The following is a 27177-nucleotide window of genomic DNA, read 5'->3' as shown; positions in this document are numbered from 1 at the left end:
GCTATAGCTATATCTCCAAAGGGCAAGTTCAGAGCTCGTCTACTGTGTGTAGTGTAATTAAATTAATTCTCTCTCCCAAAATATTTGACTTAGCCACACCAAACTTTTATTATGATTACTTACCTGTGTGCAGATTGCACATTTAAATTGAGAGCTTCATCAGCCATCATCAAAGGAAGCAATGATTTATTCAGTAACTTCAAGTGATGCATTACTAGCCCAGCAGCTAGTCGGGAGAGTGGATTTGATCAGGCGTTCCCTTAGCCGTCTGCACCACAGCTTTATATATAAGAACGCTGTGCGAGAGAAGGCCCCAGTTCTCTCCAGACACTGATTAGTGCACCACCTGTGCCGGGAGTCATATTGCGTCGGTATCATTTCTATAAACAGCCTCGGATGCCATAATAAGTTACTCGAGATACACGTAACCATGAAATCATTTTCGAGTGAATTGTTAATTCTGGGATGACTTTAATGATCTATCTTCAGTTTGTGTATGTCGTATTTTCACATGCCATCGTGGGACAGACATTCTACCATTATTTAGGGTGGCGTTTGATGAAAATTATCATCAAATTATGGCGAGCATTCACTTAAACATTTATTTTGAAAAGTTATAGTTGCATCAGCGCATTAGACTCTGAACTGCTCTGGTAGCTGGATTGTGTGGATTCTTTTTGGTCTGTGACTTTCAGAATATAGTGAACATTTTAGAGAGAATGGTTTTTGATTATGAATCCCAGACAATCTCCTAATTCCTCAGAGTTATAAGCTGTAACTATAAATGTATTTCTCATATGAAGTGGGCACTAGGAATTCTAATTACAGGCTTCACATTTTGCTAATCACTTTCTGGTTGCCAATATTGTAGTTAGAGAGCCAGTGTTGAGAATGGCAAACAACAGCATTAAATAAATAATAGGAACATTCTATAACAATAATTCACAAGGGTTCATGTACTGACTGCCAGAAGCAATGTGAGATGCTTTCTCCTTGCTGCAGAATGCGCTCCATGAATTTAATAATTTGCTTTGATTCTTTTAGTATTCCTGTAACTGTTACTGTTGCTATTACCGTTTTCCTCACTTAGTTACCAAAAAGCTAGTAATATTTGTGGCACAGCAAATGTTCCATAATATTTTTTTCCTGTTGTCATGTGAGCTTAAAATAAACTTCTCATCTAAATAAAGTGTTGAACAGAATTATAGACCGTGCTTATCTTTCTCTTGCTGCACACAGCAACACACTAATGAGATTGCAAGCACAACACACACAACTTGCAACAAGTCTTTTCATTGTGCCTGTTTGCAATTCAGTGCGTTATCTTTACAGTCAGCAGTAATTTATCCTTTTCATAATTGTTGATATTCCAGCCTGAACTTTCAATTGTTTGATCTAACCTACTTTCATTAGCTAATCTGAGTAGTATTTCAATAAAAAGAAATCTGTTCTAATGTAACAACTGCCAGCAAAAAATATCACTCAACTAACATAAAGAATGAAATTACCGTAAACAACACTTCAAGGTACTGCGGATAGAATACTTTGAACATTTCATCCAGTGAGTGACTGTTGGTTGGCACATTTCCTTCTGAGTGCATGTAAACCTGAAATATAAAAAAGGTTTTAATCTGTAAGTGAATCTATGCTCAGAAAGGTGAAATGTTGTATGTAGATATTATTGATAAACGTATAGTAATTACTTCATGGCAATTCACATATTTTCTTTTTTTCACCACCTTCCTTACCTTTACAGCAGCTCTTACTTTGAAATAGAGTGAACCAGGTCCAGTTGTATAGTTTGAAACTGTTTTCAGTAATCCATTCTTCCTTCTGCAATAACCAGATGTTACAAATAATGTGAAACACACATATTAGTTGCTATTTTTCAACCTGAGTAACTACCCCCTATATAGATTGGCATATATTCTGAGAAAAATGATGAAACTGTTTGCACTTAATGATTAACAGTGCTAATGCTGATATTGAAAAAGTGAAGAAAAAATGATCATAGAAGCATTTAAAATTAAAATACACTTTACTATAGAAAACTGGCACATTTAAAATGTGATATAAAATTTAATAATGTGTTACCTGGTATTTTCAGAATTAATGGAGAAACATGGACCCACTTCTGTTTGTAGAGGCAGGAAATTCTGACAGCAGTCAAATGGTTTACCATTCCAGTGACAGTCATAAAGTAATTTGTTACATTTGTATCTAAACTGGAAAAACAAAAATAAAATTGAGTGAGAGACAAGCAGCTAAAAGTTTGGTGGATGTTCCCCTGCTTCCTTCAGACTATAAAGTGTATGTACCTCCCAAATTATTTCCTCATAATTTGTAGAGCAGTTAACATCACCAGAACACTTCTTGTGTTCAATAATCGATCCTTGGTAAAAGGCTATATTTTCCCAGTAATCAATCTGGTTGTAATCAATTTTGCCTTTAAATTTTCTGTAAAATAATTCATTGTCTCAGTTAAAAACATTGTTTTGCTTTAATATCTAGTAAGAAACATGACAAAACATATTTTTTTGCTTTGGTACTCAATAAAATGATTAAGTAATGTTAGTAATGCTAGAAATTACCAGGTATGTAGATATGTAATAACAAATGCAACTACAATTACAATTACAACTGTAATACAACCACGAAGACAAGGTACAGACAGAAGAAGAACCACAGAGGAAAGAACATATAGAAAACAAAGAGATAATAAGTCAAAGCACAATTATTAATTTGTCATTACTCCAACACACTTCCTCAATTTGATAATTTCATTGCATATCTGCAAATTTCAATATGCTCATCTTCGTACACAGTCTATTGAACTGTACACACATAGTTGCTTTTGTTGAAATACCTGCACTTGTTCCTCAGAGCTAATGTATTGAACATTCAGCTGTCCTCCATTATACAGCTGATGTATGAAATTAAATTTAACATTCACATGCTTCAATCGTCTATGTTCCCATTTCTGTAATAGATGTGACTGATTATCTTTGTAAAGTGTTGGAGTTTTCACATATATTTTTTATTCTTCAAGAAGATTCTCAGCCACAGACTGTCTGTTGTAGCTGTTGCCAAAGCAATATAAACTGATGAGCCAAAACGTTATGACCACCTGTTTAATAGCTTGTTTGTGCATCTTTAGAATGAAATACATCACTGACTCAGCATATCAGGGATCTGACAGTTTGTTGGCAGGTTTGTGGAGGTAAAAAGCATTAGATGTCTATGTACACATCATGTTATTCTCTTAAACAATGGTCTGCTGATTTGCATAAGCAGCTATGGCTCCCGAAAGTGACCCAGATGGTTTCCACAAGATTCACATCAGATGAATTTGATTTTCAAGACATCTGTGCAGGGAGGAGACCCCCCCCCCCCCCAAGAGGGATCATTACTGATAAAATTTTATTAAATAATTTTTCCATTCATAATGTACGGTCGTAGCTGGCTTGGGCATACTGTGGTGGAAGGTGCTGGCCGGAAGACAGTGGCCGCATATTCCTGCCACGTGCTCCTCGGTCAGACGGGTTGGTTGCACCGATGAGGGTACACTACTAGCAAAGCATGTTGGTGGAATCAATCCTTCAATCAGAGACTAATTGTGTGATAACATGGGGACGCGGCCGAGATCGGTGAGGGGCGCTTGGAAACAGCTCAGCACTCTCTCAGTCAGATCTCGGCCCCAAGTAGTCACTCCTCTAGCCTCTGCCTCTCTCCTAAAACCTCCTGATGAGCAGATGGCAACCCCTCTTGGGGCTGCTCAGCCCTACGTAGGCACCCATGTACCATCGTTACAGGAATAAATTGGGTCCATTCCAATTTCTTTACTTTTCATTTTACAATGCCCACCGCTCCTGACCTCTATCCTGATGAAAAAATGGTGTCAGAAGTGGGATATGACCCACCTTACGGTTGTAAAATAAACTCATCAGCCATGCGCCTGCCAGCCAGTCACCCTGTTGCAGAATGTGCATGGCCACGCACTAGCGTGCCACAAGCATGATGCAGTTCGCCGCCGGATGCAAGCCAGGGAGGGTCCACAATGTAGTCATGCTCGCTGCCGCCGCCACTGCCACCGCTGTCTGTAGCTACCATGGGTCACCGCCTTTGCCAGGGTCTAGGGTGCAGCCCTCGCACCGCCCCGCCATCGCAGCTGTCCGTGCCATTGCCCGCCGCCTGCTGCCCCCACGCGTGATCAACACGTTTGCCGCCGCTCGTTGACACCGCCGCCGTTCGTCTTCTGCACACCACCAAAGAATGTAAGTCACTAGTGACGCTACGGTGTGTAGATGCCCACACTATTGTAACATGCCGACCACCAGGCAACAATTGGAGGCAGGAGCAGCCGGAGAGGATAAAGATCCCCTCTCGGTACTGCAGACCCAGATAAATCAATTAATTTTAACTAACGTGGAGCTTAAGCAACAGATAGATGATCTTCAAGTGGCTTCTCCGCCATCGAATGTTGCTAAGCAAGTGCTAGTGGAGGAACAGCTGAAACAGGTGACCACCACTCACTAGTGCAGAATCACCTGTGGCAGTAGCCACCTCTACTTCGGTGAAGAGTTTTCCAGGAGTAGTGTTTATTCCAGTGTTCACTGGAAAGCCGCACGAGAATATTCAAATGCTTGTCCAGAATATCCAGGAAAGCTTTGCGGTTGGCCAGATGAATTTCTCTTAAACGCGATGAAAATGAAACTCACCGGCTAAGAGCGAAACTACGTACAGTCTCCCTTGCAACAGGGTTGATTGAAAGGTATACAGACAAACATGGTACTAGTTGCTATCATGACTTGCTTTCCACCCCTAAGCAAAAAATGGGTGAGGATTTAGAAGCATTCGCCGACAGGATTATAGGCATCGCATGCCACACATACACACTAAGTGCCAATTCTGCTCATAACAATGTTCTGTTGGAAGAATCAGAATGTCATGCGATAGGCGTGTTTATTCGTGGCATAAACCCTCAACAGGGGGGCGAAATCAAGGTAGCTTCCCCTCACACCTTACACGAAGCCGTGCGATTAGCACTCTTGAGAGAGGAGGAAATCCAATTTGTGACCATCTCTGCATGGCAAAGCGAGCCCCAACGTGTCTTTTCGAATGACACTAAGTGTGGGCCCTGTAATTGACAAGGACATGTGGCAGAGCAATGTCGCATGCCACATTGTCATTGGTGCAGGAACATGGGTTACCAAAACGTGCATTGTCCAAATAGTAGGCCACAACTGCCTGCAAATTCCAGGCGAAAACCAAACCAATTTGGGAAACGGCCACAGGGCAGGAAGTGCCACCACTCCCGGCCCCCATTAAAAATAGTGACCCCACTAGCTTATAAGGGAATCATGCAGGTGGCAAGCGTGGTTGTCGATGGTGTTAGAGGCCACAAAGCAATACGCATGCTAAATGACACAGGCGCACAGATCAGCCTGGAATTTTTACCGAAGAGAGATAAAAGAACATTGCAACCGCCGCGCTACCATATCAGTGGTATTGGTCCCAGCATAGTGAAACCTGAAGGCAGCTGTTGCATTGACTTCATGTTTGACTCCTCAGAATATGCTTTTACAATGGAGGTTGTTTGGAACAAGTGCACGGATTACGACATGATCCTGGGAAGTGACTTTCTGTGTCATTTCCAGGGGGTTATTGACTATAGGTTAAATACCATCCAATTTGGCGACAACGTGCACCATTTTAGACGTGACTGCATGTTGTGGGTGTCCAAAGCTGGAAAAAGGGATCTGTTTCCTAAGTTTCGGAGTCTTCCGTAATGATGCTAAAAGCCGATAATCCCATGGAGATATCAGAAAGCACAGGAAAGATCCTTTGGGTGCCTATCGGGATACATGAATCTGAAGAGGTTCATTTCTTGGTAGACCCACTCTGCCAGAATGAATCTCTTGACCAGATGCAGGTCCACATAAAACATAGCCTGTGCAAAGCGTATCAAGTACAGAAAGAAAACTGTGTACCCGTGTGTTTAGACAATTTTAGTCACAAGCAAGCTTTAATACCATGTGGTACAGTATTAGCCAGCTTGCAGGTTATCACAGAAGATAAGTTTCCAATGAAAACCCCTTCTATGAAAAAGAAAAAGACTGCTGCCACCTCTCAACACCTTATTTCAATCATGTCACATCATTTTAGTCACAAGCAAGCTTTAATACCATGTGGTACAGTATTAGCCAGCTTGCAGGTTATCACAGAAGATAAGTTGCCAATGAAAACCCCTTCTATGAAAAAGAAAAAGACTGCTGCCGCCTCTCAACACCTTTTGACCACCACGTCACATCTGGCAGAAAAGTTTAAAGCTAAGCTTAGTCACCTACCACTGCATGAACAAAAGCTAATAAATGAAGTATTGAATGAGTATTCATGGTTGTTTGAAGACAGGAAATATTTACCATCAACAGATCTAATCCAACATGAGATTCCTACCGGAAATGCTAGGCCAATAGCTCAAAAAGGGTACCGAATTCACTACCATCTTCAGTCAGTGGTAGAGGAAACTATACAACAGCAAATAGAAGCAGGAATAATACAACCCTCTTCTAGTGCATGGTCTAGCCCAATTTTAGTCGTTCCAAAGAAAGCTATAGACGGAGAAAAATCCTATCGCCTCTGTGTAGACAAGCAAGCACTAAGCAAGGTTACTACCCCAGATCATTATCTATTACCCCGGATCCAAGACACACTCGATCGTCTGGGCAATTGCCAGTACTTTACAGCATTAGAAATACGCAGAGGCTATCACCAAATTCCTATTGCTCCTCAAGATCAAGCTAAGACAGCTTTTGTAGTTCCTGGTGGCTTATATGAATTCTTAAGGATGCCTTTTGGGCTTCGCAACGCACCAGCAACCTTTCAACAATTTGCAGATCTGCTATTACATGGGTTGAAACCTACTATGTGCCTTGTGTATCTTGATGATATAATTATATTTTCAAAATCCATTTCTGAACATGCTGAACATCTACACAATGTACTGTTGCAATTGCAAAATGCTAATTTAAGCTTAAAATTAGAAAAATGTTCTTTTGCTCAATCACAAGCGCAGTATTTAGGTCATGTCATCAGTTCCAGTGGAGTCAAGCCAGATCCACAATTAACTGAAGCAGTAGACATTTTTCCTATTCCAACAAATTTAAAGGAAATACAATCCTTCTTTGGTCTTGCAGATTATTACCACCGTTTTGTTAAAGATCATGCTACTATTACCAAACCTGTTGCTAAATTGTTGAAAAAGGATACTCCTTTTGTGTGGATGGATGAATGTTCAACCGCCTTTCAAACAGTGAAAATTATTTTAACTAGTTCACCTCTACTTGTTTGCCCAGACTTCGCTGAACCTTTTATTTTATCTTGTGATGCACCTGATTTTGCTGTAGGATGTGTCCTAAGCCAAGTACAAGATGGCAAGGAAAAACACATTGGATATGCCTCTCATCAACTGAATAAAGCAGAAACTAATTACAGTACTACAGAAAAGGGATTGCTTGCCCTTCTTTTTGGAATTAATTATTTTAGATGTTACCTTTATGGTCACAAGTTTACAGTTCTTACTGATCACTGTGCTCTGCAGTGGTTATTGAATCTTAAGGACCCTAGCAGCAAACTTATGTGCTGGGCTATGAAATTGTCAGAATATGATTTTGAAGTTTGGTACAAGCCTGGTTGGTTGCATCAAAATGCTGATCCGTTAAGCAGAAAAGTGCATGTCATTTAATCAGATGAGGTATCAATTGAAGAGTTAAAAGAAGCACAGCAGATGGATGTTCAGCGTCAAAGATACGCCACCTTGCCAGAATTTTAAGTAATAGATGACCTTTTGTACTGAAAAACTCCCCATGGAAATTGTTTGATAATACCGGAATGCTTGCAGCAGCGTATAATACGGCAATGCCATGATACAATCTCAGCATGTCACAATGGAAAACGCGCTACGAACGCTTGAATTGCGACATGTTATTGGTGGCAATACCGACAACGTAACATGAACAGGTATGTAAGATCTTGCCTGCCATGTGCACAATGAGCACAAAATAGGCTTCCACAAGTGCCACTGCAAACACTTCCTCAGGCATCTTCACCCTTCAAAATTCTTTCTTTAGATATCCTAGGTCCCTGTCCACATTCGCAACAAGGTAAGAAATACATTTTGTCTGTTATTCATCACTTTTCACATTATCTAATTTTGGTTCCCCTCACGGACGTGACAGCTGAAACTGTGACGAGAGAGTTTGTAAATCATGTGATACTACCTTTTGGAAGTCCTGATGCCACTTTAATGGATCAAGGAACCAATTTCATGTCTGCTCTATTTGTACAAGTTTGTAAATTGCTAAGACTCAAAAAATGGCGTACAACTCCCTTCCATCCTAAAGCCAACGGTCGTGTTGAATGTGTACATCATACAGTTTGTAAAATGTTATCCTATTATGTTGCAAAAACGCACACTGATTGGGACAGATATGTACCCTATATTTCTTCTGCATACAATACCCGAATACATGAATCCACGAGGTATACCCCTTATGAAGTTGTGTTTGGACAGCCGATGAATTCACCATTCGAAATAGACAAACTACCTTACGGTGTATAAATAAAGGTAGTAAAAGGTTTAGCCCGCCAGCTACGAGCGATATGGTATAAGGTAAAGAGGAATAATATCAAAGCTACTAATAAACAGTTGCACAGGCATAACAAAAATGCTGTTTTCCCAACTTATCAAACAGGTGATTTAGTGTTACTACAAAACCCAGCAATCAAAAAGGGACGAACTAAAAAGTTCTCTCCCCACTTTGAAGACCCCTGTCAGATTGTATGGTTGACCTCACCAGTCAATGCAGAACTGCAATTAACTGATTGTATGGTGATAGTGCACTTTGACCGCGTGCAACCTTACCACAACAGGTCCCAGCCCCCGATCCGCCTGTCACCTCCAACTCAAGTGGAACAAAGATGAAAGACAAAATGGAGGAGATTACCTACACAGGGTTGTCCAAGATACGCCATGCGGAATCGACACCCTTATGCTTTGAGGTTGCGTGATCAATCACACTTAATTAGTGTTTTTGTTATGTTTTATTGCAGCTTAATTTAAGTCATTTTCTCCGGGGACTTGGAAGCAAGAGGTGCCTGGCCACCACTAAGTTCCCAGCCATTCTCAATTGCCAATTTCCAGTCTTGTCATTTATTTTTGCTCATTTTTATATGTATGACTATGTTTTATGTTTTGCAAGCAATGCCACGCATTAGACGTCATGCAACTGACTTGCTTCAAATGCAACCATTACACTTGGTGTTGGCAGTACCGCGGCTGCTAACTCTGAATAATATTCTTCAATGTCATCTATTGCCATCTATTTGGCAAACCAGTACATGTGGAGTGTTTTCATTCTGAGTTTTTCTTAATACTTGTTACGTTGACGTCTAATGTATTGTGCTATATGTTGTAGTTATGTATTTGCTGCAGCTAACCATAAGTAATCGGAACAGAAAAAGCCAGGACTTGAAATGCATATGCCTCGTAAACTTTATTTATGGGACCAGCTGTTGGCAGGGCAACACATCAGCTGTTGCAACCCCTCCTCTCTTCAGCGCTGTCTTCTCCATGCCCCACATTTCCCCTCTCCTCGCCAAGAACTGGCCAGCGGTCATAATTGTTTCTCAGCCAGTAACAGTGCTCTGCGCGATGACATATCTTATCACCACATGCGCTGCCGCCTCCAGTGTCTCAACACACGGCACATCCGAGTAGTTACAAAAACAAACCCCAAATTACTGCCCTATCCTCAGCATATGACAGACTACAATGCATTTAACATTATTTTATATAACTAACACTTAAAAAAAAACTCTTATTCTAGATGATTAACAGTTTCTAATTCATCATTGTTTCTTGTGCACACTAAGCACGTGATATTTGTCACTACAGTAGTGGCCGGTCTCTTGAGGCTATATGCCGTCTCACATAACCGCTGACGTGCTACTCCGCACCTACGTGTGCGCTGCGTGCCCGCTAACAGCCCCAAGCTGGTTTCTTTCATGCCACCGGAAGACACGGCAAACAAAATTCATTCAAACATCCCAATAAAACTTAACATAAATATTAAGTAGATGTGATTCATTGTTTAATTTCTTCTCCTTGTTTTATTTCACATTAGCTGGATAATTTACACAATGTTCTTGATGATTTACATTATTCTGCATACCTTAGTCTGCAAATCTTATAAGAGAAGTTTCATTATTGCTTTGATTCATTGTATAAGCTACAAACTACAGCCCTAACCCTCTTACACATCTAACTATGAGGACATTTAATGTTATCTTCCTTGGACATGGCCAGATAGGGGCAAACCAATGCAATGCCATGGGTTTTTCATGCTACTGATGAGGCACAAATGACCAATCGTCTGGGATGCCATATATCAGTGGGCGATTGTTCCTTGGTTGCTATGCAGTTATTTTTTGCCCTCCCCTTTTATTTTACTCTACTGCCGTGGTCATTGTTCTATCCTGCTTTCCTTCTTCTGTCAATGAGAAGGCCCCTACAACATGGTAGGTACCCTCTTCTGACAGTACTGTTCTTTTAATCTTACCACCCATTTACACGAAGATATTGCTTCTCCCTTGTTGCAGTCTTGCCCCCCAAAACATGGGCTGATGATCCATTGTGAGATACGTACTTTGCCTCTTATTAGTCAGTGATGTAAACGCTATGGAAACTGTGCCTAGTTGTCCTTTCAGTTCACTTTGTTATCGTCAGTTTTAAAACTAACACACGCACAGCCTAGCAGCCAGGGTTACATGTTAACGTTGAGTGTTCCCACTACTTACAGCGTTATTATTATACATCATTGTGTTGTTATTTTCCTGTCACTATATGTCATTGTGTTTAATTATGTCATTATGCTAGCGCTAGTGATTTATAGTTAATGATTTTCATTTTATGTATTGTTATATACTGCACGCACAAAAAGTGACGCTATTTATGCATGCATGCTATTCTAGCTTCAGAGCTATTTTTATTACTTGAACAGTCAACATTTTCCTAGTACAGCAGGTCGCTAATAACACTGCTGATATCTTTATTCCATGTGTCAAGGGAGACCCATGTGCCTGCACTAATTCCTTATTAAGTCAGACGGACGCCCTTAGGCCCGCTGAACCATGGTATTGCAGATGGTGCCAAAACATTGCCTACCCATCAATTATTAGACAGGTTGCCTTAGCACTGTCCGCAGGGTGCTCCAATGCCCTGCAAATTATGAAATCATCAATTCAAGTCTGCAGATTGCACTAATGCACTGCTGAGCTTATTAGTCGAGTCACTTGCAGGTACCTCATTTGCACCGCGGACTCTTACTTACACATCACCGAATCCTACGCTCCTCGGTTAACCACAAAACAATTCATACATCAATTACTGTGAGACAATTTTGGCTCACACTACATCTTGGGCACTCAACCAGAAATGAACTGAGCCCCAGATGCTCTTTTATTACATTTTATACAACACCACTGTTGTTATACACACACACTCTGTCGGATTCTACTGAAGTAGTCCCTTATGCAATTCGTCAACCAGCTAAAAAACAACATCCCCTGATGGATTTTGTATCTGATTCAGAAGTTATGTTCAGGAAATATTCCCTTTATTTTATTTCTTGTCAATTATTATTACTTCAGTTTCATGTTTTGTTATTATCAATTTATAGTTATGATTCATGTTTAATACACTTTATGGTAATGGTCATTTTTGTGTCATATTCGGTATTCCCTTTTAATTTTCATTATTTTCTTGACTGGAAGTATCTTTGATAACACCTATTGGCCTTCAATTCATATCCGCATTCAGCTTCCTTTAGTCACACATTCACACAACACTTCATATTCACAATAACACATTTACAACACACTCACACTGTTCATATACTAAGTACATGAACAAGGCTTTTATCATTTATGTCCTCCAATCTTCGGAAGGGGAAAGGGAAGTATGTACGTTATGTTCAATAGCAGTTTCTTTTAAACAACTTTAACCTGAACCTCTACGTGAGGGTTAACCCCTCTGATAAAGACATCAATTGATGGTACTCCGCTTCCTCTAAGATCACTTCATTCCACGTAGTATCTGTGCCAAGATGATACGTCTTGCACGATATTTTGCAAGAGAGATACACTGCATTCAGTAGCAGTTTCTTTTAATCAACAACGTTGAATATTCAATATCAATTTACCTGTTGAAGACTTAAGTTGTTCTGTTAATGTGGAATCAAACGTCTTTGTGACATCAGCTATTCGTTTATTATTGCTTTGCAATAAACTGTTACTTTTAAGTTGCACTTACAATGTCTTAGTCTCAGACAGAGAGCCTCTAGCACTCTCCGACACTGTTATCTGAGCTCAGCACTCTGCCAGCTCAGTGCTGGTAAAGCTGCGCTGTGCTGCCTCCACGGCTTCACTCTCAGCCTCTGTATTCATGAGCAACAGACACACACTCACTAACATTCATTTTCGACTTCAGTACAGTTAATCTCAGTTAATCTCTCTACTGACCACTTCTGTAAGTAAAGATCCTAGGATTATTGAGTTAACTTGAGGTGTCTTACCCTCATTTAGATTTTCTACAGCTGAAAAACCACTCAATATTATTTCTGATATTTATGAATTACTTCACCTATCTCACCATGTCGAACCTTAGTGGGGTGGGTGCCCCTGCGTAGTGGCCAATACATGGGAGGTGCCTAGGCTGTGGGGGGTTATACCACAGTCACAGGTCTCCTTCTCATTTTTATTCATTAAACAACAAAAAATTTAAAAAACAACTTTCTTCGTACAAAATCTCAAATTAATTAACCACACTTGGTCTTCATGCCATAGCAGGTTGGAAAATTTCTTCCAGTGAGTTACGCTTTGTCTGCACTGGGTAGTACTGCCTCCACACTCAGCGTCTTTTTGCTGACGCGTGATTGATCAACAGATACTTGGTGTTGAATTACACCATTGTCTTGCCGCCTTGCTGCCCGATGGCTGCCAAACTGTTGGTTGCCTGCCATGATTCTACTTTGTGGCCTTCTTCATCAGTAAATGTGACTGAACTGGTCCATCGTTGCTACTTACCAGGTAACTATTGCTACAACGTTGTACCCCCTCTGTCATTTCTGAATTACTCATCAAGTAAGCCAAGGCACTACTACTTCCTCTCACAGTCGACTGTTATCTGTGTTGGAAGATGAAAGCAACCTCCCCTTTTACTATGCTGCGTTGGAGGTCTGATTTCCCTGTAATTTGGATGGTATTCGGATGCAAATGAGATTGCCAATCACGTGTGCAAATTGCAAATACGAGTGCTATCAAATATACACTTTTCCAGTCTCTTGGGCCACCCTTCACCACCATGTTGTTTGGCAGACTCAAGAATTTTTAATAGTTAGTTGGGATTGACAAACCCACGCCACTCTCTCTCATGCTGAACTATCCAGTTGGACCCATACAACATATTACTTATGCTCCACGCTGAAACTACCACACCTCCATGTCCTCGTGTTCTAGTCTCACTTCGTCAACCAATAATTCAACCTGTTGGCAATAGTTTTCTATTCGCTGTTCCACCAACTGTCACCGCCATCCTGGTGTGACACCATTCAATGTCAGAAACTGAATCGTACTGGGTAACACTGAATAATGTGGCCTAGTGTATAGTAGTTCAAATGTGACGTATACACTGCTTTTATGAGGATATCAGCTCAATTGCACTCCACATTTCATGTCGCCATTACCACATTTACCTTATACCTTCCTGAACTCTCTTTTAAACTCCATTACCATGAGAAGCTAAAGAATTTACCGAATACTAATGATTCTGATCTACTCCAATCGATCAATGATCTCCTTACCCAGGAACATAACCAAGTTGCTCTTGACTGAGTGGCCTCACATATTACTTATTGGCACCAAACCAAGCAATTAACCAGCGTTGTATTACCCAACGCTGGTTCGGTAATCATCACTGTGATGATTCTGATTATAGTATCCTGGATACTCTGTAAAAGAGGGTTTTGCAAATGTTTCACTTCCTTCCAAGAAGTAGTACCACCCTCACAACCTGAAGGTTAATATCACACCTGAACCTACCTGCCAACCTTCGTGCATGTGATCAGGCATGACCCCCCCCCCCCCCCTTAGAATTAAGTTGTAGTCTAGATGTCAGGCAATAACTAATTTTGTAATGAATTTGTATTTCTATGTAAAGCTATGGAATCCCAATTTAATTGTGGAGTCTTAACACTCATGTAAGCCATTTTGTTTTCTCTTTACATTATTGTCATTTTGTAATGTTCTCATTCACCCACTTGGGTAATTACCGTTGTAATCCTAGATTTAAGAACTCAAGTAATATTGTGGGGCAAAAGCCCCCTTGTGACTCTTATGCCTGGGAGCATTCTCTCACACCCACGAGGGTGGAGTGTTTCAGTGTGCTGTGCCCTGGTGTCCCTCATCATCGCCTGGGTACCCAACACCACTGATACCGCCGACACACACACACACTCACACCATGGCGCCGCCCCTACTGCCGTTGCCCCAACTACACAAGTTTGTTATTCAAGAGCCTTCCTTCAGGCCCTTCAGGCCACTTTGTAACTTTGGCACGTATTGATATCACTATGTTATGGATGTTAATTTCTGCGACCCTTCATAAGGATCATATATTTTTTAAAATGAAATAATCAGTTAGAATAAGCTCATTCATTTTCATTCAGAGAGCCTTCTTCAGAAGGGGAAACGATGTGCAGGAAGGAGACCCCACAAGACGGATCATTGCCGATAAAATTTTATTAAATAATTTTTCAATTCATAATGTACGGCTGTAGCCGGCATGGGAATACTGTGGTAGAAGGTGCTGGCCAGAAGACCATGGTCAGCACATTCCTGCCACATGCTCCTCGGTCAAACTCTAGTCCCACGGGTTGGTTGTGCTGACGAGGGTACGCTACTAGCAAGGCACGTTGGCGGAATCAATCCTCCAATCAGAGACTAATTGTGTGATCTCGTGGGGACGTGGCCGGGAGTGACGAGGGCGGCTTGGAAACAGCTCCGCACTCTCTCAGCTTCAGACCTCAGCCCCAAGTAGTCGCTCCTCTAGCCTCTGCCTCACTCCTCAAACCTCCTGATGAGCAGACAGCAACCCCTCTTGGGGCTACTCAGCCCTACGTAGGTACCCATGTACCATCGTTACAGGAATAAATTGGGTCCATTCCAACTTCTTTACTTTTCATTTTACAACACCCATCGCTCCTGACCTCTATCCTGACGAACATCAACATGAGTTCACTGTAATGCTCCTCAGTCTACTATAACACTGCTGAAAGATGGCATTGGCATCAGGGAAGACATCAAGCATGAAGGAATGCATGTGGTTCACAGATGTCAGTAGTTCTTCGATTATTACCATAGGTCCGACGCAAGTGCAGGACAATGTCTCCTGTAGCATAATACTGTTCCCAGCAGTCTGTGTCTGTGGTGCACTGCACGTTTTGAGACAGACATTCACCTCAATAGTGATGTTTGTGAAGGCAACCATCTTCCTAGTGTAGCAAAAAGAGTCAACATGTTTCCATTGATCGACAGTCGAATCCCAAATCTCAATGGTGCCATGCCCGTTGCAATCATAACTGATAATGCCATTGGTCAACACATGAACATGTAGGGATGGTCTACTGTTGAGCTCCATGTTCAACAATGTATGGTGAGTGGTGTACTCCAAACCACTTTTGCATCCACACAGATGCCACAGATCACCATCTATCCTACTTCATACAGCATACAAGTCTTCAAGCCCCACATTTTGTGAATGGTCATAGATGTCTAATCATTTAACATCTGGTGGTATTTTGCCTGCTCTTCTACCTCTTTCTTCTGTAGATCCTCACAATAGCAGCACATGAATTTGATCAGCTTTGCCATTTTTGATATACTCATTTACATGTTCTGTGTTGATAATCTTTCCTTTGTCAAAGTTGCTTATCTCAATGGATTTGCCCATTTGCAGCCCATATCTTCGCTAGGGTGATCCGTCACCTGTGTCTACCCTGCTTTCATACTTTCGTTAGTGCGTCATGTGCCTCCAACAACGCGAGGCAGCATCCATCATTGTGGTGAGCAGTGGTTATAATGTTTTGGCTTTTTAGAGATTCTGCTTCTATTAAAGATAGTGAAACATATATCTGTCTCCTTGTAGCCCAACAAAAAGTATTTCCAAAAACCTGGAGTATGTATCCTGTTATAAATATTCTGTCTTCTTCACTTCCCCAGTCAGAATCAACACAGCAGAGAAGAACATTTGAATTTCCCTTTTTGTAACATAGACAAACTTGAAGTGCTCTTTAATAAATGGAAGAATTCATCTCAAACCTTTTGTTTGTTTATTTTGATGTGTACTAAAATAGTTAATTGATGAACTTATGTCTGGTCTTGTAGCTGTCATTACACACAGCACACAATCTACTAATTCTTGTATAGTTTATTATCTGACCTTGTCACAACAAGCATCTTCACTGGATTTGACTTTCATTGGTGTTTCATAGGGTTACAGTCTTTCATTTTGAATCTTTTCAATAAGTTTTTGAGATAAACATGTTGACTAATACACTTTTGTCATTGGTCCTCTGTATATTTATTACAAGGAATGATTTTGGTTCTCCGAGTTCCCACATTCAAAATTCAAAATTTAACTTCTTCATCTTAATATTGGTGATTTAGCTTTTATGATTCCAGCAATTAGGAAATCATCTACATACAGCAACAAATAAGTATTATAATCATCAGTGCTTTCAACATACATCAACTTTGGATTATCAAAACCAGATTTCCTTCAGAAAATTGTCAAATGTGAAGTTTGAAGTTCTTGGTGCCTGCTTCATTTCATATATAAACCATTATTGAGTTTGCATACAAGTCTGTGGTGGCATAACATCCCTGACTCTGTAAATAAGGATCATTGCCTTGTGAGGTAGTAGAAATTAGTATGCTCTGTATGCTCAAATGCTTACATGTGTTATGGATGTGTGCTTACTAATAAATATTGTGAAAATTGTATCTATATGCTGTGCCACTCTTCCACTATCACACTGCCTGTACCCTATTTCCCAAACATATGTCTCCAATTTTCCATATCACACCATGTTTTTCCTGTTAAGTCAAAATCTGCCATGCGAGTTATGCCATCGAGAATTAAACTGCACCTTCCTACTACAATCGGATGGCCAGCAATTGATCCATGGTGCGGTCAACGTACACTACCTGCTGGTACTGCAACACCTTTGGTCACACTGTCACCCCTTGACACACCACTTGACCTTAAGCTACAACGTAAAGAACTTATCACCAGCTACACTTAAAAGCAGCTAAATACTCATCATTACATTGTGACAATGATGTCACACACCTCAGCAATTAACTACTATGGAGATGAATTGTGTATGCCACTGCATCACTACATGCAGCTCAACAGCATCTTAATTACCACCATCATCTTGACACCAATCACTACTGTGGTGCCGCTTCTCAGGTTAGTGAAGTGTCACATCCCCCTGTTGAGTACGCTCCTGAGACAATGCGATGCGACATTAACAACAATGGTGAGCCACATCGCGTTCTGCTTTCTGGACTCACTCCATGCTCCCCAATTAGCCTACTTACAATCTGTGACATACAGGATGGTACAGTCCACCACATTACAACCACACCAGGTCCCCCTGTCTGTCAGTGCCCCCATCATTTATCTCCCCATAAACTTAAAGTGCCTAAATCTGCAGTGCATGAACTTCTGTGAGCTGACATAGTCTGGCTATCAGACAGTGTTTGAGCCTTCCCAATTAAACTAGTTCTTAAGCAGAATGACACTTGGCACCTACATTGCAACTACCACTACCTCAACACTTCAACAATTGTTGACAGAACCCCATTCTGAACTTGTATTTTTTTTTCCCATGTCGTGACCGGGGTAAAAGTTTAGCTTCATCAATTGGAAAGCAGTATACCTGCAAATTCTGATGGCAGATGAAGAGATACCAAAAACTGCAATAATCACACCATTCTGTCTCTTTGTGTTCCACTACATGCTGTGCGTACTAAAAAATGTAACACAGACATGGCAAAAATTTATTAATAGTGTACTGTTCAATTTGTCTTGTTGTTATGACTATCTAGATGACATCATAATCTATTAAAAACAAAGATTCCAAGACTTACCAAGTGGGAAAGCGCCGGTAGACAGGCACAATAAAAAAAACACACACACAGAATTTCTAGCTTTCGCAACCGACGGTTTCTTCTTCTTTCCTGAAGAAGAAGCAACCATCGGTTGCAAAAGCTAGAAATTCTGTGTGTGTGTTTGTGTGTTTTATTTATTGTGCCTGTCTACTGGCGCTTTCCCACTTGGTAAGTCTTGGAATCTTTGTTTTAATATATTTTTCCCATGTGGAAGTTTCTTTCTATTTTATTTACATCATTAATTTGAACCCAACAATTACGTTTGTTATTGTCTCTGTTGCATTTCGAAATCTTTTCTATCATCTTACTTTCTCTTTTTGTTTGTACAAGTAGTTTGACTTTGTATTCATCTTCCCTTTTTCCATAATCTACCATACATTTTATCCTGCCTAATTATACTCAATAATACGTAATTTACTTCCAAACCATAACCTAAAATTTTTTAACACTTTCAACATTACCGCTGCTATAAAATCCACTGTTCCAAGTTTACAAACATTTCGCGTAAACTCGTGAATACTATTTCACAGCTTCAGTTCCTTTCACCCATTAAACAACCATCTCAGCTATTTCCAACAACTTTCGTTTTATTTCCATTCCCATTTTTCCCACATAACCGATCATTTTTAGCAGCTTCCCACAGGTTTAAACGTTATTATTTCTTCATCAAACAATTGTTAGCCTCATTTTCACAACCTACCAGTACATAACCAGTCCTTTGAATACATTTACACGTATTTTTTTAGAGACTTTTTCAAAAAAAAATTTTCGAAATTTTCCTGAATTTCCCCACCCTTTAACATGTTTTGGAGACAACACAACTACCTAACCTTTGCACCCGTTATCGTTCATCAACCTAAGTTCAGCACAGGATCACCCTCTTTCCTGAAGAAGCTAGAAATTCTGTGTGTGTGTTTGTGTGTTTTATTTATTGTGCCTGTCTACTGGCGCTTTCCCACTTGGTAAGTCTTGGAATCTTTGTTTTTAATATATTTTTCCCATGTGGAAGTTTCTTTCTATTTTATTTACATCATTAATTTGACATCATAATCTTTTTGATAAACAAGCAAGACCATGATGACCACCTGCATATCATCCTCGATAACCTGGCCTCTCACAGGATCCTGATAAATGACAAGTGCCAACTTTGGCAACCTCATGCAACCTTTGTCTGACATCACAGCAGTGCATCTGGAGTGCATCCTACTCCTGAGAAAACTGACCATATAAACCTCCTCCCATCTCCCAACAACTACCAAGAGCTGTGTAGGGTTTTGGAGGTCATAAATTTCTACAGAAACCAATTGCCAACAAAGCTTTTCTACCACTGACCCAAGCACTGCATGGCAAGAAAACATCTGGTTAATGATGTCTTGATTGATAGGACACTGCAAATGTAGGTGACCTTTTACAAAATAAAAGAATACCTATTACAAGCTACAACCCTTGCTCACCCATCAACAGACACACATCTAATGATTGCATCCAATGCTACGGATCATACTATCAGGGCTGCTTTACAGTAAGAGATCAATGGACTCACGTAGCCGCTCAGGTTTTTCCTGTGCAAACATACCAACACCCAGAATAAATAGTTCACATTTGAGCATGAATTGCTAGCCATATATGAAGCTGTCCATCACTTTCAAGATGATGTTGAGGGAAGACCCTTTCCCATATATACAGACCGCCACCCACTGGCAGACGCATTCTGCAATCTGTCGACAGATTCTGCACACAGGAGATTCCACCACCTAGATTTCGTAGCACAGTTCACTACCCTCATGCAGCTGCCTATGTCATTTCTGACAGATGATGCCCCACTGCAGCCTCTCCTCACGTGCTCTCCACTATGGGTAGAGGGGGGTGAGGGGGGGAGTGGGGGTGTGACTCTGTGGCACCGTAGCATCCCTGACTCTGAAAATGAGCATTGCTGCCCTGTGAGACAGTAGGAGTTAGTATGCTCTGCATGCTCATTTACATGTGTCATGTATATAAGCTTACTAATAAATAGTGGGGAAATCATATCTCTACATTGTGTCACTATTTGGCTATCACACTGCTGCTGCCCCATTTCCCACAAGCCTTTTCTGAGTATTTTACATCTTGAGAAACTTTCATAAATATTTCTTCAGTCAGTTCTCCAAACAGAAACACATTATGTACATCTATTTCTTCTGTAAAAAAATCATATTCATTCACTACACTCAGTTAAGTTCTCAATGTTGTGAGTCAAACAACAAGTGCATATGTCTCTTCATAGTCGTATCATTTTACCTAAGCACAACCTTCAGTAATTAAACTTGCCTTACACTCTTGTGCAGTAAAGTGTACAATTTTCAATCAGCTGCCACAGAAATTCAAAAATCTTAGCAGTAATCCATACACTTTCAAGTCTGAACTGAAGAGTTTCCTCATGACTCATTCCTTTTGTAATGTTGAGGAACTACTGGAAAAATTTAAAGAAACTAAGCTAATTCCTGGGTTACATTGTTGATTATGTTTATTTAATCTTATGGGTTGTTGTGTCTGCTTACAATTCATATATGTTTCATTTTATCTAACATTACCCTTCTGTTATAATTTCATGTACTGTCTCATTCCATGATCATGGAAAATGGCACATATATAAAGAGCCTTTCAGTATTTCCACATGCATCTCTTTTTACTTTGAGCACCCACTTACTGTCAATGACTCTTATTTGCTGGAAGTCATGTATAAGTCCAAGTTTGTATAAGTCCAAGTTCCATTAGATGACAGAGAGTCAAATTCTTCTTTTATTACATTTTTGTTGTTATTCTATTGCTTTTCTGAGAGGTTTTGGTTCTTCACTTCTTCTAAAGTCATGGCCTCTGACATTTTCAACAGTTTGTTCAGTTTCCTCAAAGTTAGTTTCATTCTGATATTCTTGATCTTCTGCTATGTTCTGCAATATACTGTCCATTTGAGCAGTCTCCTTCAAGATCCAATCATCACTACTTTCAATGTTACGAAAAGGATACTTGGTAGCCAGCATATAGCAGAGATGCTGAGTCACAGACAGGCACAACAAAATGACTATCAGAAAGTGAGCTTTTTGCCAACAAGACCTTCATCAGAAATACACAGCATAAATGTATATCCTTATGCAAAAACAACTCACACACACATAACCATAGTTTCTGGCTGCTGAGGCCAGCAGTCTCTGAGAGGAATTGTTGTCTTTCTTAAAGAATATTTATTCATTCATCAGCATCAACTTTGTTCCCTTCACAGTAATTCCCTTCAGATAGTATACACTTGTGTTAGTGCTTTTTTCAATCTTGGAAGCAATTCTGGAACTCACTTTTAATTATGGTGTTCACTTCCTTCAGCGATTCGGTTTTTATCTCATCAGTGGTGGCAAAATGATGTCCTTTCATGTTTCTGTTCAGCCTTGGGAATAAAAGGAAGTTGCTTGGTGACACATCAAATGAATACAATGGCTGAGACAGCATAATGGTTTTGTTTTTTGCTAAAAAGTATCACAAACAGGCATTAAGATGTGAGCAGAAGCATTATCATGATGCAATTTTTCACAAGTGATTTTGCCACAGTTCTGGCCACCTTCTTTGAATTGCTGCATAAAAACAGTACATGACTTCCAGGTAGGACTCCTTATTGACTGAACAGCAATGAGGCAGGAATTCATGCTGCTGCACTATTCCATTGTAATCAAAGAAAACAGTGAGAAGAACCTTAACATCTTATCAAACTTGTCAATTTTTTTTTTCTTAGCTCTTAAGGCAGTTTCCATTGAGATGGTTGAGCCTTGGTGTTGACTGTATTCCCATATATCTGTGTTTTGTCACCTGGTATAACCTTCTTTAGAAGTCTTTGATCACTGTTGACTTCATTCAGTAATTACTGAGTGATGCTGACATGATACCATTTTTGGTCAAAATTCAACCACTTTTGCCAGCCACTCAAAAACATGTATAATGTTTTTGACTGTCAACAATAAACTGAATATTCAAAACAGCTGAAAATGCAAATATACATCAGGAACATGTGTACCAACAAGATTTTGAAAAATTAAAAAATACAATGTATATCAAGCCCACAAAATTAAAAAATTCCCATTACTTTTTAATCATACCTCATACACTGAAAAAAGCAACAGACACAGGACAGAATCTTCTAGCACCTCCCACTTTACATCTCAGTCAGGTTCAGACTCTTTTCTCTTTTCTACATACAAAGTGAACCATATGATGATTTTTTACTAATTCCATAATATTCCAAGTTATGCAAAAGTCATATACATGACAATTTCTTCCCCACTTCTCCCAAGAATGACTATGACAAACTGAAAGGCTATTAACAATGCATTTTCTCATATATGGGTGTGTATTTTAACACTTGCTTCTTGTTCAAGAGTTTCTGAACACCCTAAAAAGTAGATGTGTCTATAATTATGGAAGCAGTTCCCATCTCAAAAGCTGATTTGAATATCACAGTGCTTGTCCTGCTTATGATAATATACAGATGATATGTTCTTGGCCTCTGCCAGCTCTTGCACTGGCTCTCACAACTAATCATGCCGCAACTTCCAATTATTCACTACACAAAATCTTGTCAAAGACTGAAATAACAAAAAAGTGGCAAAAGTGCCAGCAAGTGACTTCCAATCTGAACCATGGACAAATGGCTTTGTCAGACAGATAACTACCACACCAACATCATACCCACACACAGCTACTCACTCGCTCAGTACTGCAGCTGAAATGGTATGACTTTACTTACAAAAATTGGAGTTAATAACATTAACCTGCTAATGGAAAATTCATTCTGTGTTAAAATGAGAATTATATAATAAAGTGCAAATTTCAAATCTTTTCTTTCTTGAGTGTGCTTACCCTGTATTATGCAAATGTAGAATATAACTAAGCAGACAAAAACAACCCATGATTACTTATAAGTATATTTTACAATAGAAGCTTCTCAGTAACATTGCATTAATTTATCTTCTAGCATTCTTCCACATTCCTGAGCCTCTCCATTAAAATGTAAACTATAAAAAATGTTAAGAGAGTGAGACTGAAACATTGTTTTGAAAAAGCAAGAATGATATAGTCAGTTAAGGAAATGCTTGAATACATCAATACCATATCTGATGAGTTTTATATGGATTTTTAATCTATTGTTTTCTTAGTTTTCTATCTCTGCTTCTCAATATAACATAGAAAAAATGAAATAATGAGTATCTTACAGCTCCATCTTCCACAGAATTAAACAATTCCCCAGAATTGTAGATGTAAATCCTCAGGTCCCTATTTATATTTTCCCACTTAACACCACAGAGTGTTATTTTCTGTATACTTGTGCACTATTTAAATAATTCTAAGTAACATTATTCCCAGAAAGCCAATAACAAAAACAAATAAAAATTCTTACTTTGATGCCAGTGCACTGAATTTCACATCATTTACACCAGTAATTTCACATACACTAAATGCCGGAAATTTTGTGTCCCAGTGAAGATAATCTGTTTCAGTAGTGAAACTGACAGCATGCATCTTGTATGCATGGAATGATGCCAGTGTAAATATGACAGTATAATAGCATGAAACAGTCACAGCAATGAACCAAAAAACCCTGTGGGAAGATTAATTAATAAACAGCTTACATTCTTTTAAAATAACAGCACATAAATTCTATAAATCAAGCAATACAAATCATTAGTTAACCATTATTTGTGAAAGTATTTAAACACATTTTTATATAAAATTTTATTGATTAATTACCTTCAGATACAGTAATACTTAAAGTTTTGTTTTACCTTTCTGTCCAGTGATACTGTCCACCTGACAAATACCTCAGGCCATTTATAGAACTGTTTGCTAAATACTCCTTCAACCAGGGGATGGAAATGTCTGATACCCGGAAAATCATCTCTTGCAATAAGACTAGCTAGTGTGAGAGTTATTTAATTTTATAAGAATGAACTTCAACAATACATAGAAAATTTCTGTCTTAAGCTACATACAGTAGGCATTTGCATATTAACAGCTAGCTTTTATATAGACCACTGAACAGTTAATGGATTTTTTATCTCACAACTAAGAGCATTTAAGGCTTGCATGATGTTTCATTTGAGTACTAATGTGATGCAACATGATAAGCATGCAATCCTGCAAGGTACACTAAAGAAATCAATGAGCCAAATGTAAAGTTCTTTTGAGGAATAAAACACAATTATATGCCATCCTGATACATTTTCAATTGAGTACACTTGAAAAAGCATAGAGAATCAATAAATTGGCAAATGAAATAGGAAAGTTTTGTTTTATAGTCAACATAATGACATACAGACTTTAAGTAGTGTTAAATGCATCTCATAAACACCTTTGTCAATAATTTATGTCACAGATAAATGATTAGTGAAATGTAATTAATCATTGGCAAAAACAGAACATCCTTTAGGAACGCTAAAAAGTATATAACAATAAGAAGGACATGTCAAAAATTTCTAAATTCTAATAACTGAAGAAACAACATATCAAATTTAATAGGCATACAGTGATGTCCATAGGATAATTTCAATAAGACAGAGATCCATGTAGAATGAATCCATTTTTTCTGCATTAAATTTAACATTTTATTTGACTAAGCAAAGTCATTTATCATTTGTCAAGTTATGAACTTGATAAAATTTATATTTCCTAGCCACAACCTGAAACAAAACAAAATTTGGTTATGTTTAATATTAAAACATACCAATTGATCATGTCAACAGCTATTTTCAATGTGAATCTTAGCATCTATGCAACTCTTTGAATGCTGTGTCATTTTAGTGGTTCTATAGACAGGCTAGTAGTACTGGCAGTGTACAAGCTCAATACTATTTACTGTTTTCAGATCAAAAAATTAATTATGAAGATTTATTAACAATCATATGAAGACATTGATGTAATGTCATTTTTTGGAGATTTCTTTGATTTAATGACTTTCTGTGAAACAATACTGATCAAGGACACATTAAGTTGTTGATGTCTAACTTTAGGTGATCCAAAATAAAATTCTCAATAGTCTTTGAAAAACATAGTGAAACAGCTAGTGATATTTTGTTTTTACACCAAAATAGCTTCAAAGGTTTAGTTGTAAAAACAAAAAGTTATTACTTTGTCTTAAAGGGAAGGACAAATATTAACAAATAGCATGCCAGTCAGCAATGTTTTTATATTAATCCAAAAATAGTGCACAACAGATATATTGTGAATCACAGTTAGAGATAACTTACAAGAACACTAGAAATATATTTCCCCCTAACATACATTTACACAAATCCGAATTTGTCTAGATGTAAGGTTGATATGATTAAAATTATATAGAATCAGGAGGAAAGCATTGTTAATCCCTTGTGCCTTGAGAGAGAACCAACTTACTTCAGAAGACAGGTAAAAATCAAGAAATGAAATTATATTACTTTTTACTGTGACTGTGTTTCTAGTAGACTGTTAAAATATTGTGTTGATGTCATAGATTACCTTTGAGATGTCTCTGAAATTAACCACTGATTCAAGATGTATTTCAAAACTGCTTGCATATTCTTTAACTGTATCCATGGGAATAAAAAAATCACATACAATTACTGCTCATTTTTGTTAGCCCTAGTCTTTACAGATTTCTTAGCCCACAATAAAATATTTAGCCGAACTTGTTAAACAGTTGCACACTCTTCTAAAGGACTGAATTAAGGCACCCATATATTATCTCACAAGTGATGTCCTGCCAGGGCTAAATATGAAAAATTATGCTGTGATCTTTGTCAAATATGATAAGATTCTATACGTGAAACTTTAATACTATGGTTTTAGTGATATCCCTCTTTGATGGAAGTGATCTCACCTTCATGACAAAGTAGATTCACATTGATAACAGGAATGGAACTCAACTCAGAATTAGTAAAACTATTTCTTTATGTTTTAATGCTCAATCCAATCTTTTTCTTAATCTATATATAAAGCTTTCTAAACACTCTGAAGAGCTATATAAGAATGTAATTTTTGTTGATGACACAGCCAAATAAAACAAAGATTGAAACTAGAGTACACCACACACAGTCCATTCTATAGCTGAAAAGATCTATAACTAGTTTACAGCAAACCAGCTTAAGATTTAATATGATATTGGAAAGTCAGAAGTGGAATACAAAAGATGGAACAGTAAAGGTAAGCACTTACCATATAACTGAGGCACTGAGTTGTCAACAGGCACAAACAGGAATGAAATATTGCAAAGTTTTGAAAGAATGTTGATCCTCATAGCTAAATAACTAAAATAGTTGTTCTTATTGTGGTCTTCAGTCCGAAGACTGGTTGGATGCTGATCTCTGTGTTAGCCTATCCTGCATGAGCCTCTTCTTTTCCTAATAACTGTTGCAACCTACATACTTCTGAATCTTCTTATTGCATTCATCTCTTAGCCTCTAAAATTTTTAGCCACACACATCTCCCCAATAATAAGCTGGTGATCCCTTAGTGTCTCAGAATGTGTCATATCAACCGACACCTTCTTTTATCAAGTTGTGCCACAGATTTCTTGTCTCCCCAATTCTATTCAGTACCTCCTCATTAGTTACATGATCTAACCTCCAGCATTCTTCTGTAGCACTAAGTTGCAAAAGCCTCTAATCTCTTATTGTCTAAACCATTTATCATCCACCTTTTAGTTCAACAGATGGCTACACTCCAGAAAAATATCTTCAGAAAAGACAATCTAACACTTAAATTTATATTCAATATTAACAAATTTCTCTTCTTCATAAACATTTTTCTTGCTGTTGTCCTTCTACACTTCATATCCTCTCTACTTTGGCCATCACAAGTCTGCCCAAAATAGCTAAACTCACCTACTACTTT

General features: G+C 38.8%; 1 protein-coding gene across 1 annotated transcript in view; it reads right to left on the bottom strand.

The window, feature by feature from the left end:
* The window catches only part of LOC126284471 (sodium channel protein Nach-like), a 146999-nt gene extending 122580 nt beyond the window's left edge, over positions 1–24419 (bottom strand). The window contains exons 1-6 of the mRNA XM_049983424.1: positions 24096–24419; positions 23711–23911; positions 2319–2457; positions 2095–2225; positions 1749–1833; positions 1509–1607 (exon numbers count right to left, since the gene is read on the bottom strand). Coding sequence (XP_049839381.1) covers positions 1509–1607; positions 1749–1833; positions 2095–2225; positions 2319–2457; positions 23711–23911; positions 24096–24208 — 768 coding nt within the window. The 5' untranslated portion in view covers positions 24209–24419. The remainder of the gene's footprint in view (positions 1–1508; positions 1608–1748; positions 1834–2094; positions 2226–2318; positions 2458–23710; positions 23912–24095) is intronic.
* Between the last annotated feature and the right edge of the window lie 2758 nt (positions 24420–27177).

This window comes from Schistocerca gregaria, chromosome 8 (assembly GCF_023897955.1).
Source record: "Schistocerca gregaria isolate iqSchGreg1 chromosome 8, iqSchGreg1.2, whole genome shotgun sequence".
In the NCBI taxonomy this organism is placed as follows: Eukaryota; Metazoa; Arthropoda; class Insecta; order Orthoptera; family Acrididae; genus Schistocerca; species Schistocerca gregaria.
The sequence above is the reverse complement of the archived record's forward strand: the minus strand, read 5'-3'. Positions and strand labels throughout refer to the sequence as shown.